This window comes from Neomonachus schauinslandi, chromosome 8 (assembly GCF_002201575.2).
Source record: "Neomonachus schauinslandi chromosome 8, ASM220157v2, whole genome shotgun sequence".
Lineage (NCBI taxonomy): Eukaryota > Metazoa > Chordata > Mammalia > Carnivora > Phocidae > Neomonachus > Neomonachus schauinslandi.
The window spans coordinates 86,402,628-86,423,109 of record NC_058410.1 but is presented as its reverse complement, the minus strand read 5'-3'; the positions used below and the strand labels follow the sequence as shown (position 1 = coordinate 86,423,109).

Sequence of the window (20,482 nt, the reverse complement as noted above, 5' to 3'; positions counted from 1 at the left end):
CACTCGATCCCGGGACTCCAGGATCATGACCTGAGCCGAAGGCAGTCGCTTAACCAACTGAGCCACCCAGGCGCCCACATCATTGGTTTTTGATACAATGTTCAGTGATTCATCAGTTCAGTATAATACCCAGTGCTCATCACATCATGTGCCCTTGGAAAGGGAGGTGGGGGGGGATGGGGTAGCTGGGTGATGGCCTCTTTATTGTTCCATTAGTCTGTTTTTATGTCAATACTATACTATTTTGATTACTGTAGCTTTGTGATACAGTTTGAAAACAGGGAGCATGATATCCTCAGCTTTGTTCTTCTTACTCCAGATTGCTTTGGCTATTTGGGATCTTTCTTGGTTCCATATAAATTTTAGAATTGTTCTATTTCTGTGAAAATTGCCATTGCTACTTTGATAGGGATTGTATCAAATCTATAGATTGCTTTGGGTAATATGACATTTGAACAATATTAATTCTTCCAGCCCATGAATGTGGTATATCTTTCCATTTATTTGTGTCTTCTTCATTATCTCTCACCAATTTCTTATACTTTTTAATGTATAAGTCTTTTACCTTGTTGGTTAAATTTACTCCTACATACTAAATTCCTTTTGGTATAATTGGAAATGAAATTGTTTTCTTGATTTCTCTGATAGTTTGTTGTTAGACACAACACAAAAGATTTTTGTATATTGATTTTGTATCCTGCAACTTAACTGAATTTATTGGTTGTAACAATTTTTTGGAGGAGTGTTTAGGGTTTTTTACCCATAAAATTATGTCCTTTACAAATAGAACAGTTTTACTATTTTTTTTTCATTTATTTCCTTTTCTTGCCTAATTGCTTCAGCTGGGGCTTCCAATACTGTATTGAATAAAAGTGGCAAGAGTGGGCATCTTTGTCTTGTTCTTGATCTTAGGGGAAAAGCTTTCAGCTTTTCACCACTGAGTATAATGTTAGCTGTGGTCTTGACATATATATCTATTAAATCCATCTGGTTTAATGTATCATTTAAGGCTAATGTTCGACTTTCTGTCTGCATGATCTATCTTTGATGTAAGTGAGGTATTACAGCCCCCTAGTGTAATTGTATCATTATCGATTTCTCCCTTTACATCTGCTAATATATGCTTTATTCATTTATATGCTTCTAGATTGGGTGCATAATTACAAATTTATATCTTCTTGCTGGGTTGATCCCTTTATCATTATGTAATGCTCATTGTCTTTTATTAGTCTTTGTTTTAAAGTCTATTTCGTCTGACTGAAGTATAGCTACCCAGCTTTCTCTTGGTTTACATTTGTATGAAACATCTGTTATCATCCCTTCAGTTTTAGTCTGTGTGTGTCTTTACAACTGAGGTGAGTCTCTTATAGGCAGCATATGTATGTGTCTTTTTTTTTTTTTTTTTTTAACTCTCCAGCCACTCTGTATCTTCTCTTGCTCTCTTCCCTTGTGGTTTGATGCTTTGCTTTACTTTTATGTATTTACTATAGGTCTTAACATTGTTGTGATCATGAAGCTTATATATCTCAGCCTACATAAATGCCAATCTGTATTAAGTTGATAGCAAGTAAAGTTTGCACACATTTTAGAACTCTACATTTTAATCCCCCCCACATTTGATGTTTTTGATGTCACATTTCACATCTTTTAATTTGTGTATTCCATAACTATTTGTTGTAGTCATTATTTTTCCTACTTTTATATTCTTCGTTGGGATTTCTGCTTTTAGCGCTTTGAATACATCATGCCACTCCCTTCTAACCTGAAGTTTCTGCTGAAAAATCTGCTGATACACTTACGGAGGTTCCCTTAAACCTAACAAGTTTTGGGTTTTTTTGTTGTGTTTTTTTTTTTTTTCCTGCTGCCTTTAAGATTTTCTCAACTTTTGAGATTTTAATTATAATGTGTCTTGGTGTGGATCTCTCTGGGTATATCTTATTTAGAAAGCTCTAGGCTCCCTCAACCCCATAGGTCTGTTTCCTTCTTCAGGTCCAGGAATTTTCAGCCATTGTTTTTTCAAGTAAGTTTTCTGTCCCTTTCTCTCTTCTTCTGGGACCCCTAAATATTGTTTTACTCAATGTAATCCTATAGGTCCCTTAAATTTTCACTTTTTTGTTTTTTGTGTGTGTATGTGGTACTCTGTTTGGCTGAGTTCTACTGCTGGGTGCAGTAGTTCTTTATCACTAAAGAAGCATGGGCCTCAGACCTAAAGGGTGTCCAGACATTTATGAACAAGGGCAAGAACCACAGTACTACTGGGAATACCATGGGAGGCCAGAGAAGATGAACAAGAAAGCCAACCTTATTAATTATATAACCTCTCAGAAATTCAGTCAGTCATACACTGGCAGTAATACTGTGAAATTAGGATCTAGACATTCTGATGAAGTTTAAAATTGGCCATTTTAGTTCATGGATCCATGATGCTTGATCTTCAAAATATAAATTGAAAATCACATCTGTTCCAAACATAATGAAACTCCTATTTTCAAAGCAAATGAACAAATAATTTACATGTCCTGAATCCTTTTAGGACTGAACTAATTCAACTTTTTCAGACTAAGGATTCCCAGAAAGCTCCTTTAAGACACCCAGCTTTTATCTAAGATGGATAAATCCTCTCCATAGCTTGATGCAGCAGAATTCACACCAGTGAACCTTTGAATCAGTGATTAATGATTCAGGTCACTGTAGTGCCCTGAAATCTTCAACCATTCCCCATTGCCTACAAAATAAATTCCAAATTGAGTGGCCTGGCATACAATGTCCCTTATGATCTGGCTTTCAATTCACCTTCTGCCTATTTATTCTATTCTTTTTCACTCCAACTAAAATAAACTGGTTACTTTTCTCAGACTTGTCCCATCTGCATGCTCTCTGGATTTTTACTTCTCAGTATGCCTGCCTGTTCAGCCACCCAGCCTCCAATCACACGTCTTTATGACCAAGCTCATTCTTCTATGACTATTCTAATATCACTTTTCTCAGAAAGGTTTATATGCCTTCCATAAAAGGAAGCCTTATCTCCACCCTTGTCTGTACCCCCATCAGCACTTTTCCTAGATTATAGACACAGATATAACTATATATTTAAACCTTCATTTAACTATAAACACCTTCATAATAAGTATGATTACTACATAGTGACCATTTATTAAATTCTAGGTGTTATGCTAGGCCCCGTAACTTTATTTTTGCAACCCCATAATGTAGGTAATCTGCATATTTTGCCAGTTCCTTTAGCCCACAATACAAAGCATAGTTCTCTGTTTTGCAAATATTAAAGTTGAGGTTCATAGAAATCAAGTAAATTGCTCAGTTACGTTCATATAAAATGGAGCAACTGGAATTTGGACCTTTATATATCAGGCTTTAAATCTTACGCTTCCTAGTGAACCATGTTGGCTTTTCATCTTTGATTCATCACTTTATCCTCCCTAGTGCCTAGTATGCCCAACACAGAGCAGCTGATAAATATTAGTCGAAGGGAGCAAGGAAGGCGGGGAAGAGTTACAAGACTATATAGTTCATAAGACTTTAGGATATTAGACTAAATCAGAATTAATCCCCTGCATATATCCTAAAGGTTAAAATCTTATCATGTCTTAACTTTTAGCTATTGTTTTCTTGTATATCCTCATGATTAAGGCTAATAAGTGTTAAAAACATCTAACGTATTGAGGATTTTAACAATTTAATTTCTAGTTATGGTATGTATTTCTATAGGTTGTCTCTTTTTATCTGTACTTGAGAGTGATTTTTATTATTTTCAATGGAACCCAGATAATAATTGCAGTACCTGTTTTACATTTCCCCAACTAATTAATTATAAGCAGTTGAAGGCTAGAATTTAGGGTGAAGGGGAAGAGATAAAGGACACATTCAGCAATTATAGTTGTTTAAGTGTTTTAGTTTAATTTGTTCTAAGGAGAATTTAGTCATGATTTCCTTCTTGTTCTTTGATGTTACTCAGCATAGTCTAGTCCATTCAAATTCCCTCATTTTACAGAAATCTTTAAACACTTTTTAAAATAAATTAAGTTCACTGCTAAATCTTAGCAAAGTATCAGGCTATAGAAACTTGGAATAATGTCTACTCATATTTATTGAGCCCCTACAACATGGAAGGTCTGGGTGGAATAATTAGGCAGATCTTAAATCTCAAGTAGTAAGAGGGTATATACTAAGGAATATAAGGAATGCTGGCCGGTAAACATACTTTAAAACCCCTTATATTGCTAGATATATTTTCCAAAAAGCTGTGCTCTTTGAAGGGAAGAATGATTTTTGCTAAGTTAATGTGCGGCCCAAATACGTAGAAAATTGTTGGGAATATACAGCAGGGAAAAAATAGATTACGCAAGGGACATAGTAGCATTTTAATGTTCTAAAAAGGATAATTTCTTAAAAACTAAGCAAAGTTAATAAAATTCAGTTTTATGAAATATGGCCCGTTTGGGGACTGTTTTTATTATTACATAACATGCCCCATTACATACCTTCAAATTTTATCTCACCAAAGATTCTGCCAAAATACTTCAATTTTCTACATTTATCTTAGCAGGAACACTCCTTTCTACCTGAGATAGCTATACTGACATTTCACAAGATACCCAAAACAAAACATCATCTACTTTGCCTTCCATAAATTATTCAATTCCTTTGATTGCTGGAAAACTTTAGGATAACATAAAGAAGGTGTTCATCAGTTTGTTCAATGAAAGAAAACTAAAAACCATTTCCTGCAGCTGGCCACAATTTCAAATCATCTCTGAATCATATAAACTCGATTAGGGTCACAAACATGCTCTCTTCCTGGGAACTTCAACAAGCAGTAATCCTCGTCATCAAATAATGACTCTCTTCCCCTCTCTTCTCAACAGGAAAACCCAGCACCAAACAAGAATCCATGGGACACTTTCAAAAACCCCAGTGAATACCAACATTACACCACAATCAATGTCTTAGATACAGAGGCAAAGGATGCTTTGGAACTGAGGCCAGCAGAATGGGAGAAGTGTCTGAATTTGCCTCTGGACGTGCAAGAGGGTGACTTTCAAACAGAAGTTTAGCAAAATCAAAATGGACTGAGGTGGATATAAAACAATTTATTGCACTGACACTTAAGACTTGGGAAGCCTGACATTTCTATCTGGACCATGTGACTATCCTATGTCAGGACCTTCATGTGCCAAATGTCAGTGGTGTTTGCATATGGTAACTTCTCACTAGTCAGGCTAGTGGAGAGAGGACCAGGTGTACAGTTCTGACCATCCTGTGTTGTAAGTATCCGTGGAATGGATTTGTAAGGTAATCTTTATAGATAAACCTCAAGCAACGATTCATGTTGTAACCGCTTCATATGGTTTAGTTTTCAAAAAACTTCACCATGAAGCACAATGTATATATTTATGCAGTTTTTAAAGTTTATAACAGTCTGTTTGGCCATTACTACACTTTTTACTTTATAATATAAAAGCAAAGTTTTTGTCATTAAATGAATGTTTGTTGAGCTACATTCTTCATTGCTTTAAATGCAATAAAGTAATAATTTCACTTTTATATGAATAATATATTTCACATCTTTATTATTGCAGTTTTCTCTAGAAAGCTCTGAGTAGCTTTCTCTGCTGCAACTGTGTATAAAATATTTAAAATGTTGTATGGTGTAAATAAACTTTTGTCTACATATCAGTTTTTTAGTGCATTTTATTTTGGATTTGTTGAACAGAACTTTACATATTAAGTTTTTTTTTCAATACAGATACTGAAAATGTATTCACAGTTTTAATAGCATACCGTTATTACTCCTTTGAGGCTAATGATTTCTCAAATGTAATAGTAGGTTTGTATAGTGCTTCTGTATTTTCTACTCAAGCATCCTTTGGAACAATGTAACGTGTAAATGGGGCTTGTCAGAAATCTGCCATCAGTCTTACATAAATATTATGGTTTTTTTTCTATCTTGTGGCAAAAAGACAACTACTAGTAGAAAACAGTAAGTTGCCATACAAAAAATAATACAGGGAAAATGTTTATTTATTATAAGTAATGCAGTCCGTTGCATGTTTCACAAAACTTCTTGTACTATAGTTCTTCATAGCATATAAAAAAATGAACTTTATTCAGGATTTTTTAAAAAAAATCTTCTTTGTATATTCTGTAGCAGAAGGAAAAGGGAAGTGGATGTATTATTTGGTAGATGCTTTCTCTCTGGTGTGAAAAGTGGGAAGTCTGAGGTGAGCTGGTCCCTAGTGCCCTCTGTAGTGGAAAGCCACACCGGTGATGTCTCCTACTTTCTCAAAGCCTCATTAAAGGAAACACGGTGCAAAGGATTTCAGCAATTTTGTCATCCTTTTAATGGATGATACGATTGCATCTTTCAGTCTAAGGGAAGTATAGGGAGTGGAAAGGAGATTAGGGTCTTCAAAACTCCTAGAATGTTTATTTAAATTAGTTTTGTTGTTAAACCCAAGCTGCATGGTCTTGTGTGGTCTGTCAGAAACTCAAGTGAGCTGGCTCCGGCTACCCATGACCTGGGGGACCCAGCCCTGCAGGCCATGAGTCCAGGCAGAAACAAAGGTGCTTCAATGCTCGCTCAAGTGTACCACGAAGCTAGAGCCTTAAAAACCGCCCAGCTCAGGTTGAACTGTCAGATACTTATAATGTTCTCAATGTAAAGATGTTAAAAATATATTTTTAACCAGATTTTAAAAATAAAAGCAACATCAGAATATAACATAACTAAGGAGTGAGTTTTCTATAGAATAAATTTCATGCTAATTATAATGTAATTGTAATATTAAATGTTTATTAAATTTATAAGATGACTTTCTGGTGATAGGAATATTGAGTAAATTTCTCTCTCATTCTTTCAATATCCATGTATCTAAGTACATAAATATGCATATATGTATGTATATGCATGAATATATATATACAGCTACATATGTATGTGTGTGTATATATATATACATATACATATATATACAGATGCTTAGCTCCATCTCAGTAACCTATAGAGTGAATGAAAACCATGTAGGCAGTTTCCCACTTCAAACTGTAAAATCTTGACTGGAAAAAAAAAAAAACCCTCAATAAGCATATATTTGAAAACAAATTCCATGTTTAAAAACCAAATTCAATATATTAGACTAATATTTCTTGTAAAACTACAATAGTCACTGCCATAAAATAAAATCTATTTTTTTCACTATTTTTCTCTAGTTCTAGTAAATATCAGATTATTATATGAAAGCTAAGCAGAAATTGCATACTTGAAAATGTTTGTTAGGAGGTAACATTTTTGTTACTCTAAGAGGGATGCCAAGTTGTAGTGGTGCTTTTCATTTATTTTTTAATCTATAAGGAAAACAATGCAGGCAGGTCAATAAGTACCAAGGAATCATAATTTCAGAGAAGCTCTCATTTTAGTCCACTTCTTAACAAGTTGCCTCTGCACATGAACATACTCGTACTCTGCCAAAGCTGACTTGCAGCCATCCCCTCTAACAAACAGTCCTGGGCAGCTCTCTCTGAGCCCACTGCGCTCACAACCTGCCGAGAACTTTGTGCCCTTGGACTGGTAGTCCTTCCCCTCCCCCACATCTAAATTTTATCTGTGCTTCAAGGTCCACCTCATATTTCATCTTCATGAAGTTTTTCATGATTTTCCAAGCTAGAAGTAATTTCTCCTGTGAACTCTTACGGCAGTGCTTCCGTACCTCTCTTAGGACTTTTAAAAAAAACTTCTACCTTGTTATTTGTACACATTTCTGATATCCTCTGGTGGACTGTAAGTGCCTGGAGGGCAGGATTCATGTCTGATCCATTTTTGTATCTCTTAAGGGACCTAGCACAATAATGTTCACACAATAAATGTTTGTTGAATTATTCGTGGAATTTATTTTAGTATTGCTTATAGTCATGCATTCACAGCAAGTCACACATTCAAAAGTGTTTATTGAATAACTATTACGTATTTACTTGTTTGTTAGGAGAATATAGGACCTCTGTTTTAGGGAGCTCACAGTCTACTAAAGATGGAAAATACCAATGTGAAAGTAATAATATTTAAATATTATAAGCTCTTATTACCCTATATTGTCTTTTTGCCCTCAAGATTACCACATGAGGCAGGAATTATCCTACAGAAATGGAGACTCAGAAGAGGTTAAGCAATCTAAGATCACCATAAGTAAATGACAGACCCAATATTAGAGCCCCCATCCTCTTACTTCTCCTCTGGGGTCATTCCCATGATACCATGAAGTTTCTACTGTTCCTTCTACCTTATTAAGTCCCCAAATCAAATAACCACAAATTCCATGGAGATGTTTTTCAGCCTAGTAGTAGAGGCATAAAACTGAAAACATGCATCATCAGCTGCCATGGGGGTGGTGAGGACAGTAGCTAATTGTAGCAGAAAAGCATGGCTGATCAAAATAGCAAGTGATCTTAAATAGATTTGGTCTATTGTGCATTGTGTGATTCCATTTGCACCACTTTACCTTTCAAATCCTTTTCAAATGTAATTGCTGTTTCACTAGTTTTGTGATTACTTGCACATATGCAACAGGAAACAGAAGAGAGAGGCCAACCTGAATTTTCAGATTGGCTTCAGACACTCTAAAAACATACAGCCACAATTTTAAAAAGTTGCAGTCAGTAAATCACTGCTTCAGAAAATTTAGATTGCAAATTTTAAATCATTCTCAGCTTCTTAGAAAATGTTTACTAATTTTAGGTTTTTTTGTTATCTATGTCAAAATCAATTCATTAAATTCTACAAATTTATATTACTTCATTGAAGAATATGAAAAGAATTATGTCTCCAGCATGTCAATCTGCACAAAGTTTTCTATGATAACAAATCATCTTCCCCTGACACACTTCTATAGTTCAATTCATAGCTGGGGTAGTAACAGCAGAACTGAGAACTCTAATGTTAGAGATAGAAGAAATTTTGTCAGCCAATGAAAACGGCAATTATATTCAGGGGTCAAAAAAATCCAGACGTAGGTAAGGAGAGACTTTATTTGAAAAAACTAGAGCAATGGGGCAAAAGGACTATTGCAATAGGAAGAAACCTCCAACTATAAAATCTACAAGCATCCCAGATGCCAGGCAGAAAGGGCTTTTCTTTCATAGGGAAGAGTCAACAAGACTAGAAAGAATCGGGTGTGGGAGAGTGAGGTGAGCAAAGGTCTGAGCGAGTGGTTGAACAGGAAGTGTCTTTGTAGCCAGCCAACTCTGGGAGAGATGGTTAGGGGAGATTGTTCAACCTTCCAGTGCTTAGCTAATCTCCCAATACTTGTTTAAACTCAAGGATGGGCCAGAGTTCAGAGGCCTGGGGAAAGCAAGACACCTAACTGAAGTTTGGTGAAGTTAAGTTAGCAAGTATTTTGTTCAGATTGGTCAGTGGGGACAAACCATTCACTTAAGAATTTCTGAGACAAAGGATAGGAATTTCAAGGGTCTGTGTCTGACTTTGTCATAAGTATACAGGAGGTTCACCTGAGAGTCTTATCCAAGGTCAGAAGGGTGGTTCCTTTGCAGTAAGTTGTTTCCTAGAACTCGAAAGGGTGCGGGGATTTCCTGACTATTGCTGTTTTCCAAGGGCATAGGGCTCAGGTAAAATTCAACACTGTCATAGGGGAAGAAACTAAGCCTACTGGAATGAGAAGACTTTTTCAAAAATTAATGTTCAGCCAGCAGTGATTAATAGGAAGGATTTTCTAATATTAAACAATAGCTATGCCTCTTTTTTTTTTTTAAGATTTATCTATTCATCTGAGAGAGAGCATGTGAGCAAGGAGAGAGAGAAAAAAATCCTCAAGCAGATTCCCACTGAGCACGGAATCTCATGCAGGGCTCAATCGCAGGACCCTGAGATCATGACCTGAGCCAAAACGGAGTCAAATGCTCAACCAACTGAGGCGCCCAGGTACCCCCAACAAAGCTATAACTCTTTAAACAAAAATAATTCCGGGCGCCTGGCTACCTTCGGCTCAGATCATGATCCTGGAGTCCTGGGATCGAGTCCCGCATCGGGCTCCCTGCTCGGCAGGGAGTCTGCTTCTCCCTCTGACCCTCCTCCCTCTCATGCTCTCTCTATCTCATTCTCTCTCTCAAATAAATAAATAAAAGCTTTAAAAAAAAATAATAATTCCAAAGTGAAAATGGTAAATATTCTAAGCTAGAGAACATTTAATTTTCTTTAATCTGAGTTTACCAATCCTCTCTTGGTTTGGATTCCTGCCTGTACGTTCATACCATACAACTTGCTAGTCACAGAGGCCAGGGGCCTAGAGTGAAGAAGCCAACTGTCTGAAGTAAGCTGAGGGGACTATTTTGACCTTCTTGGTCACAGGTAAACTAATAGATTAACACCTGAAAACCAGCTAAATTGATAAGATGCTTCTATGAGTTTAACCCCCTAGAATCACCTCAAAACACCTGGCCAGATACATCTAGCTTTTCTTACATAAAGACAAACAATTCATGGTGAAAATGATTCTTCTGATAGCAACCACCTATATAAAAGGCATAAAAGGCTTTTGAGAGGTGTCTTTTGAGTACAACTTCCTCCTCACCAAAACCATGAAACTCCAGTAAGAGGGCCAGCTCGCTTTTAATAAGTAGTTTTCAACCAAAGAAAAGAGTCACAAAGATTGGAATTGAAGGTCAGAATTTCAATTCCTATTCTTTTAACCAGTTCAGAGTTTTGTCAACTTTCCAGATGAATGCCTAGCATTACCTAGTATCTCTTTTTCTCTCAAATCTGGAATTTCATTTCTAAAATTCAGAGTATTTTATATAGACACTGAAAAATAATTTTAGGTAGTAAGTATATTGTGCTTTATTCTGAAGTAGAGTCGAGGTGTTTATAAAAATATATACAGTATTCAACAAATACTTATTTAGAACCAGTCACCATCTAGATATTGTATTAGGAGGTGATGATTCAACAGCAGACAAAATTTGGTCCCTATTTTCAAGGGACTTAGCATCTTTGGAGACATACAGACCAACAAACAATTACAAAAACTTGATAGATTTATAAGGAAAAGAAAGAGCATGTAATGGGAATATTTGGAAAAGACACTGATACAAATAAATTAATAAATTACTTAAAATGAACAAAGACAATCCAGGTGACACAGAGACTAATTTAGTACCTGAAATGTATGCCTCAAGGTCCTAGACTCCTGTCTGGAGCTGTGCCAAATGATGGCTCTGAGCTTCCCAATAACTAATGTACACATAGAAAATGCAATTAGTTACATAGTTTGTAGTGTGCGTAAAAGCCAACATTTCCTCTACAGAAGCAGAAGACCAACCAAGAAGTGCCTCTCACAAAACCTCATGCTGAATTACATATAGAATTCTTTATCAACAACATCCTTATAAAACCTCTGAGCTCAACAAAGGTATTTCTTATGTCCTTTGTTGAACTGTAATGTGATGGTTAATTTATATCTCAACTTGATTTTAGACCACAGTATCAGATATTGGTCAAACACCAATGTAGGTGTCATTGTGAAGTATTTTGTAGGTGAGATTAACATTTAACTCAGTAGACTTTGAGTAAAGCAGATTACACTCCGTAATGTGGGTGGTGAGCCTCACAAAATGAGGCCTTCAGAGGAAAAGGCTGACGTTCCCCAAGGAAGAAGAAATTCTTCCTCCATACTATCTTCAGACTAGAGCTGCAACATCAACTTTTCAATGGGTCTTCAGCTGCTAGCCTGCCCTCCAGATTTCAGACTTGCCAGACCCACAATCACATGACTCCATTCCTTAAATCTATGTGTACACACACACACACATACACACACATACACACATACATCCTATTGGTTCTGCTTCTTTGGAGAACCCTAATACAAGTAAATACTTAATACCCAAATACAATCACCAAAAACATTTTTTCAAGAGTCAAAACACCGTGCTTCAAGTACAAAGCTATCCCATGATCTGGCTGAATAAAAAAAAGAAAGAAAGAAAGAAAAGGAGAACATTGTACTTCAAGAAATTACCCATGAATATGATTTCTCAAAACAGAGGTTTTGGTAATAATTTTAAGCTTTTCTGAGTGCTTATGAAACTTTATAAATATTTATAAATATTCATTTAATTCTCAGAATTAGCCTATAAAGCAAGTTCTATCATTATTTCCATTTTACAAATAAAGAAACTGAGGTCCATAACTTTGCCAATTTCACACAAGGCAGTAAATGGCAAAGCCAAGATTCATCCCCACAGTTTAGGCCCAGTCTAAGCTCTGAATAATTCTGCTGAAAACTGAATAGTTTTTTGGCAGTAGAAAGTTCAAGGTTAAACTTGCTGGCAAGTATTTGGGATGATATAAGGGCAGATCTGTAGGATGAAGGAGAGAAGGATGGGTATCCAGAGGACCACTCCCCCTCACACAGAATAGTACTGAAGAAGAACCACCAAGAACTTGCTCAGAACACAGAGTTAGGTTTGGTTCAACACAAGGACATATGAGAGGCTGAGATCTCAAAGTTCTACATCATGGGGCATCAAAAAGATGACTTTTGTTTAGAGAATATTATCAATTGATTACTGAACCATATTATGTTCATTAAAGTATTTTCTAAAGTTTGGTATGTATGGGAAATCTAACTTTGAAGTGATTTAATTTTCCAGTGATTCTTATAGGATAAACTGGCTTCAAAATATAACCCAAGGTAACAAATTAGTATTAATGAGTCAATTATATATTTACTAAAAAATTGCAATTAGGGCTTTGAAATTGTGCGTTGAAAGTCATGCTTGCAGATAATGATCACTTCAGAGGTTGACATATCACTTACGGCCATATTATTTCATGACCATAAAGTCATATTATGAGGGGGTACTACAGGAGATTAATCATGTCTTTCTGTTCTGTAAGTTGGGGAGGAGAGATGGTAAGGAAGTGGTATCAAGTCATTAATGTGAAGAAGGAGCTAGGACACAGACTGGTTTTGTCCCACTGTAAATTCTCTGAGCTTTGGAGAGACAATTACCACTAATTTTGACTCTCAAGGTAAAATTAAGACATAGGTTATATATAAGCATCATTAGCTAGAGAATCATAAAGGTAAATAAAAGCTACAAATAGTCTCAGGATTTATGTTTTTATCCTCTCATAGAATTCCCATCAAAGTGAAAAAGAGCATAACAACTATCAAAGGAAGATTAGCTGTGTGTCCAAAACTTACTAGAATTCTCTCGATTAGTGGCCCAGGAAGACCAGACTTATGACATTTTCCCCGTAGCAAACTGTCATGAATTTTGGACAAAATGTCTAGGAACTAATATTTCTAATTATGGGAGGAGTAGCATGTTGCTCTTAAAATAATTATGCCAATAATTTTCTTCAGCATTAACCCAGGGCCGGATTAATAATTGTGATGATACAAATGTCAAATTGGCCAGGTATATTTACACATATAATTTCCTATCGTTACAGATTTATAATGCATAGTTGTCATTTGAATTATATAACCAAACTAATTTGAATAGCTTTAGATATATTTCAGTACAAATTCTGACCATCTAATGTCTTTAAATAAGAAGTGCTAAATACATTCTCAGTGATTCTCATGTCTGAGCCTGGATGGAGGGCCTGGGGATGGTCCAGGGCTTTTACATGGTGGCTCTTTTCCCATTTTCCCTTTCATGGGAGCAGAGAGAAATTGAGCACTGGAAGGAAGTGACCTTTTGCTGCCTAACTTTCCCAGTGACCCAAGGATCAGGAGAGCAGAATCAAGAATGGAGCGAATTCATGGCAGGGCCTCCTCCTCCCTCAGAATCCAGCCATCTTATCACTTCAGAAGACAGATTCAGCTCCCACCCTTCCCCAAAATCACTCTGAACAGATAAGCTCCACCACGAAGCTGTTCTACTGAGGACTTTTTCTTTGCTCTGTTTTAAAACAGGATTTGGGAGTGTAGCCAGCTTTCTGTCTACTATCCATTTCCTTTTGACTTCCAGTGTTCCTTGGACCCAACCTCCAGACAGATAAGCCATATCAAATGGCGCATTTGATGGGAGACTTGGGATAGAGCACTTTATTTGCACAATCTCATTCTTGATCATTCATCAGACAGGTGACCACTGGACCCACTTTTCCTCATGGGGAGGTGGGAAGCTATAGCCTGCCACTTAACCAGGCTTTGTATTGAAGCTCCCCAATTACTATCATACTATCATAGCACTTTTTTACTGCTCTGGGTCCTCATTTGCTGGGAAGCTCATTTGCCAAACTACCTTAAAGAAGGAAACATGAAGGTGCATATGAAACTGTACTGAGCCTGAATGACATAGAGTGGAGCTTGGGATGGAACACCACTCTCAGTGTGGGCTGAGTGCTTTTCTTTTGCCACCAAAAAGCACAGAGGAACAGTCCAAAATGACCTCTATGCCTGCCAAGTTTGGCAGCAAATAGAGAGCCCTTCACAGAAATCCATTCTATGGCCTCCTGAACAGGAACCAGGCATTTGTCATCAGCACAGTTTCTTTGATCAACATCATTGATCTAATGAAAAACCTTATTAGGCTTTTAAAAACACTCAAATTGTAATTAGGGTTGTGGGCTTTTTTCTGAATCATTTTTATGAAGGTATCAGAAGAGAATCATATCCTAGAGATGGTTTTGTATATTTTTTAAAATAATTCTATAAGTGCTTTTGTGGAATAGCCAAGAAATTGTTAATAACCACATTGTATTCAGATTTCTGAGGAACCCAAGCAGAGACCCTCTGCCTGTGTTTACCCGACATGTTTTCTGGGACATCTCAGAGCTGAAGTTGCACATCTTTTCTGTTGACATCGACATTATGACAACCATGTGTTTATATAGCCGGATGCTATCCCTTGTCCACAATTTCAAATGCTTCACTTCACCACAGCTGTGCAGAGACCTTCCTGACCCTCTTTTAATTAGTATAATTAACTTCCAATGTTATAATTCTAGCATGGTAGATATTTTTCAGGATTTATCGTTTGACACTCAGGAAGAAAAATCTTTGAAAATTATTTTGTTAGAAGAAATCTTGCTTCCTTTATTCATCTAAGAAAATCTAGTAGGCATTTACAGGCATCTGCCTAGTTCTGCATCATATTCTGGCAAAATTGTATATATTCATATACCTTCTGGTCAAGCAAGGGCTGCCCCAGAAATCCTTGCTATGTTGAGGGCAAAGGAGGCTGAGCAATCCATTCTACTTCTTACTCACAACCACATATGCAGAAATTGAAGCCATTTAGAAATGACTCCCTTTTTCCTAAGTTTCAATTTACACTTACATAAGCCTAGGTATTTCAAATTTCTACACGTCAAAGTTTTTCTGCTGATAAAAAAATTTATAAAAAGTCAAGTGGAAAAGAAGCGTTCAAAAATATAAATTAGAGAATGAATATCAATTTACTACTCTGTATGGTGATCACTTTTTTCCAGCAATAAATAGATTAAAAACATGATCATTATTTTTAGCAGTTGGTGGACGGGGGAGCAGAGAGAAAGAGGGTCAGGGAGAAGGTGAAAGGGAGAAAGAATGAAAATGAGAACTGATAGGTAAACTGAGAGAAATACAAAAGGCATATGTAAAAAGCAACTTGGCAGACAAGGAAACAAATGTGTGCTTCTCTGCTAGCCAGAAGCATTTAAGACTCATGGGGATTATAAAGCATCTATTACTTGGGGGAAACACTGTGCAAAAAAGAAAGGCCAAGAAGCATTTTAAGTTGAGTAAATGGCAAGGCATGGCAGACTTTGAAAGGGAAAGAATAGTAGATAAGATGCAGATGAGATATGGAGAGACCAACAGGGTAATTCAGCTACAGGGTACTTTGTAAAGACTGGTTTCCAGGAGTTTTCCAGTTGTGTTCCAGTTGTTGCTATGAACAATGAAGCTTAATTTTTTTTTCCAATACAGGTTTTTTACCTATGTGTCTAGGGAAAGTTGGATCTCCAGTAAATGGTATAAAATCATGGGGGAAATATATTTATGGTACCACAGAAATATTGTAACTAGAAAAACTAATGCTGTTTTTTAATCTGCTTAAAACCCATATTTATATTTTACCAAAGTACTGATAAAGATTAAGAGTAACATTCTTTATCTTCAAGGGTTCATTCAGCTTCAGGTATTGACTGGTGGTAAAAACAAATGCTAACTATTCCCAGAGGTCCAAAGGAACAACTGTCCTGATTACTTATGGTTAAGAGATGAGAATCTATTGGATTAGAAAATGTGGCAGAGGAGAAGAAAAGAAGAAGAGGAAAAGCAGGTGGAGGCATTTGTCCATGGATATAATTATTTTTCTAGTTGTATAGGAAGTAGGGCAGCAAAGTAGGACTGTTAATCATCTTACTACCTGAAGGAGAGAGTGTTGAATCTGATGTCTTGAGGTCTACTCTAACCTAAAGAATCTGTGATTCCAATGAAAGATTTTGACTCAGAAAATGTAGAATACTGGGATTATTCATATTAGCAAAATACATGAAGATAATGTTGGGAAAATATATGTCTGTAAAGAAGCCATGTATTTCATGGCAAAAGTTTCTGGAACATGAATCCCTCTTCCTGGATGCCACCTTATTACCAGCCCATGCCTTGTAAATGATATAAAAGTGTTCCATGCTTCTGTCTGAGGGGAGAAGTTCATGCCTCATTTTACTATTTGTTAAGGAAGCCTTTGAAAATTTACAACATTTTCTGCTTTAACAACATTTTTAGCAAATTGAGTTTGTTTTAAATTTGAGTATAGTTAACATACAATGTTACATTAGTATCAGGTGTACAACTTAGTGATTTGATAAGTTTATACATTATGCTATGTTCACAAGTATAGCTACCATCTGTCCCATTATATATACCACATCAACAAAACAAAGGAAAAAATCATATGATAATCTCAGTAGATGCAGAAAAAGCATTTGACAAGATTCAACATCCATTCATGACAACAACCCTTAAAGTGGGATTAGAAGAAATATACCTCAACTTAATAAAGGCCATATATGAAAAACCAACAGCTAACATCATACTCAATGGTGAAAAACTGAGAGCTTTTCTTCTAAGAGGAGGAACAAGACAAGGACGTCCACTCTCGCCATGTTTATTCAACATAGTACTATAAGTCCTAGCCACAGCAATCAGTCAAGAAAAAGAAATAATAGGCATCCATATTGGTAAAAAGAGGTTAAACTGTCACTATTTGCAGACAACATGATACCATACATAGAAAATCCTAAAGACTCCACCAAAAAACTACTAGAAGTAATAAATGAATTAAGGAAATTTGTAGGATACAAAATACCCAGAAATCAATAACATTTCTATACAGTAATAATGAAGTAGCAGAAACAGAAATTAAGAAAACAATCTCATTTATAACTGCACCACAAGGAATAAAATATCTGGGGGTGGGCCACCAGGGTGGCTCAGTTGGTTAAGTGTCTGCCTTCGGCTCAGGTCATGATCCCAGGACCCTGGGATGGAGCCCCACATCAGGCTCCCTGCTGAGCAAGGAGTCTGCTTCTCCCTCTACCTGCTGCTCCCCCGGCTTGTGCTCTCTCTCCGTCTCTCTTTCAAATAAATAAAAATCTTAAAAAAAAAATAAACTTAACCAAAGAGGTGAAAGACCTATACTCTGAAAACTATAAAACACTGATGAAAGAAACTAAAGATGACAAAAATGGAAAGATATTCCATGCTCATGGACTGGAAGAATAAATATTGTTAAGATGTCCGTATCACCCAAATTAATGTACAGATTCAGTACAATCTCTATCAAAATACCAATAGCATTTTTTACAAAACCAGAACAAATAATACTAAGATTTATATGGAAACACAGAAAACCCTGAATAGCCAAGCAGCCCTGAGAAAGAAGAACAAAACTGGAGGTATCACAATACCAGATTTCAAGATATACTGCAAAGCTGTAGTAATCATAACAGTATATTACTGGCACAAAAATAGACACATAGATCAATGGAACAGAATAGAGATCCCAGAAATAAACCCATGATTATATAGTCAATTAATCTATGACAAAGAAGGCAAATTTTTGTTTTTAATGAAAGTGAAATCATGAATGTTCCCAAACTCTATTGAAAAAAAAGAGAAGAAAGTTAGCATTTTCTGTCCATCATTGCATACCACATCACAGAATACAGGATGGAGTCCATTGCTGTTTTGGTAACAAAACCTAGTTACATAATATGATAGGAAATGTCATATAAAAATCCTTTCTTTCTCTAGGGAGTGTAAGAGGTATTGAAATATACAGTAAGATTGACCTGGCCCAGTATAAAAACACACCAGCAGCAATAATTTACTCCTTTTTCTGAGAATAAAGAAATCTTTTTCTTTTCTCACTAGGATAACAAAAGCAATTAAGGCCAAGTTATTAAAAAGTAGATTATCAGCTTGGAGACTCATTTCCTGATGTAATCAGTAAAACTAAAAGGGTATTTTGGGATGTCAGTGGGAAGAATTTGAAGTGAAATATATCACTAATATTAGTTGGTAAGAAGATACACAAACTCTTGTGAGGTATAGTCACTTATTTATTTTGCCTTATCTATAAAAGGTCTTTTCTCCCTTTAATTCCAAGCTGAATCTGGCTTCTCAAATCGGTTTTTCTAACATAAAGTAATAGCGTTCAGTAAATGACTATTTTTTACCTAAAGTCAGCTCCTGCTGAATTGGGCCTGGCCTAATTTGACTTTCTCCTCTGCAGAGCTTTGACACTCAGCAGGGTCTTAACAGCAATCTGCAAACCTTTCCTAACCCTGAGCCTGAGCCTCACCTTGCCTACCATTCCAAGTCTGGGAACATTCTAGAAAAGCTTCTCCAGTGCAGTGGTTAACCCTAGGTTCTCCACACACAATGGAACATTTGCAAAGTATGCAGCAATATCCGGTTTTAATGACCTCAGAGTTTGGTCCATTATTTCTAAAAGAAGTACAAGGATCACTTATTCTTTAGAAAAAGAACATTGTACAAAATGAAAAATTTGCCAATGTTTACTTGAAAATACATCTATAAGTAGACTTATTGGACCTTGAACTGCTAAAGTAATATGGAAAATTCCCTTCAGTTCTCTACTGTCCCACAATGAAAGCTGGTGAGGACTTTTAAAAATGTTATCTAACCATGTAATAATGATTATTAAGATAGCTTCAATCTCACTCCTTCCATATAAAAAACATACCACTTTACCTGCATTCTAGACTTTTCTGGAACACTTCAAAAGATTTTCAGATAATAGAATTTTTTTTTACCATAACTGAATGTTTGAAGTTTACAAAGAAGACAGATATTTGAATTAAATTATTAAGATGGAACAGGTATTGTATTCAGATACTGTGAGTATAATGTCACTGTTAACAGCACTGAGTATGTGAGAATAGATAACTATCACAAAGTAATTTAGTTCTCTGGCAAAACATTAAGAAAAATTTGCCCTTTACAAAATGTGGTCTTCATTTGGCAAGTTGCTTTTCAGCAAATGGTTGAAGTTAGAGCTTCATAGATATTGTTTGACCACAATTTTATGATAAGTGTGGGCCCAAATTTAATTCCCCAATTTCTAAAAGAAAACAAATACGTTAATTAACTCAAAATGCTAGCTTCACTACTTATTCTAGAACAAAAACTTTCCATGCCATGTACCCAAGTTCCCCTTATCATCACTCAAGTATTTGAAAAAATAAGAAGGAAAACACGCTGATAAGAAAATTGCTTCTGAATTATAATATACTACAGAAAGAAAGACATTTTTTAAAAGTTAAAGGATAATTAAAGGTTAAAAAAAATTCTGGCACATTGGTTCAAATTCCTGCTTTGCTTCAGCCCTGGAGTCCACACACACCTGTGTCCTGGGTGTTTGATCCATATGAAGCCATATAGAATACCTGGAGCTGTGATTGCCAAGAGTGATGGGGACTTGTGTCATGATTTGCTCAATTCACAAACCATTTTCAGGTTTCTTAACAATCAAAAAGTTCCTCTTATACCTAAAGAACCTTAAAGTACCCCTTCCTTTGTGCATCATCAAAAGAGAGCCAACATTTCTTGCACTGAGTTCTCAGTGGATGGAAGGAAAGGGCTGAAGGGCTATGAAGAGGGGCAATCATCCCTAGGTATCCTGTAGCACAGTGGGTCCCAAATATTTCTTGTGCTCAAGACGTCTATACATTCTTAAAAATTATTGACTATCCCAAAAAACTTTTCTTTATAAAAAATTCAAAATATACAAATATGGAAATGTAGAGTGCTATTTTTAAATTTTATTCATTTATTTTTAAATGGCAAGATTATACCCATAACCTATTAACATAAATAATGTATTTTAGGAGCAAATCCATTTTCTAAAACCAAATAAAATCTAGTGAGGAGAATAGCACTGTTTTACATTTTTTATAGATTTCTTGAATACCTGGCTAAATAGAACC

At 35.9% G+C, this 20,482-nt stretch overlaps 1 protein-coding gene across 1 annotated transcript in view; it reads left to right on the top strand.

Annotated features, from left to right (window-relative positions):
* ADGRB3 (adhesion G protein-coupled receptor B3) overlaps positions 1 to 5,501 on the top strand; it is a 709,573-nt gene extending 704,072 nt beyond the window's left edge. Inside the window, exon 32 of the mRNA XM_021691966.2 lies at positions 4,884 to 5,501. Within this exon, the coding sequence (XP_021547641.1) occupies positions 4,884 to 5,072 (189 nt within the window). The 3' untranslated portion in view covers positions 5,073 to 5,501. The remainder of the gene's footprint in view (positions 1 to 4,883) is intronic.
* The last annotated feature ends 14,981 nt before the right edge of the window (positions 5,502 to 20,482 follow it).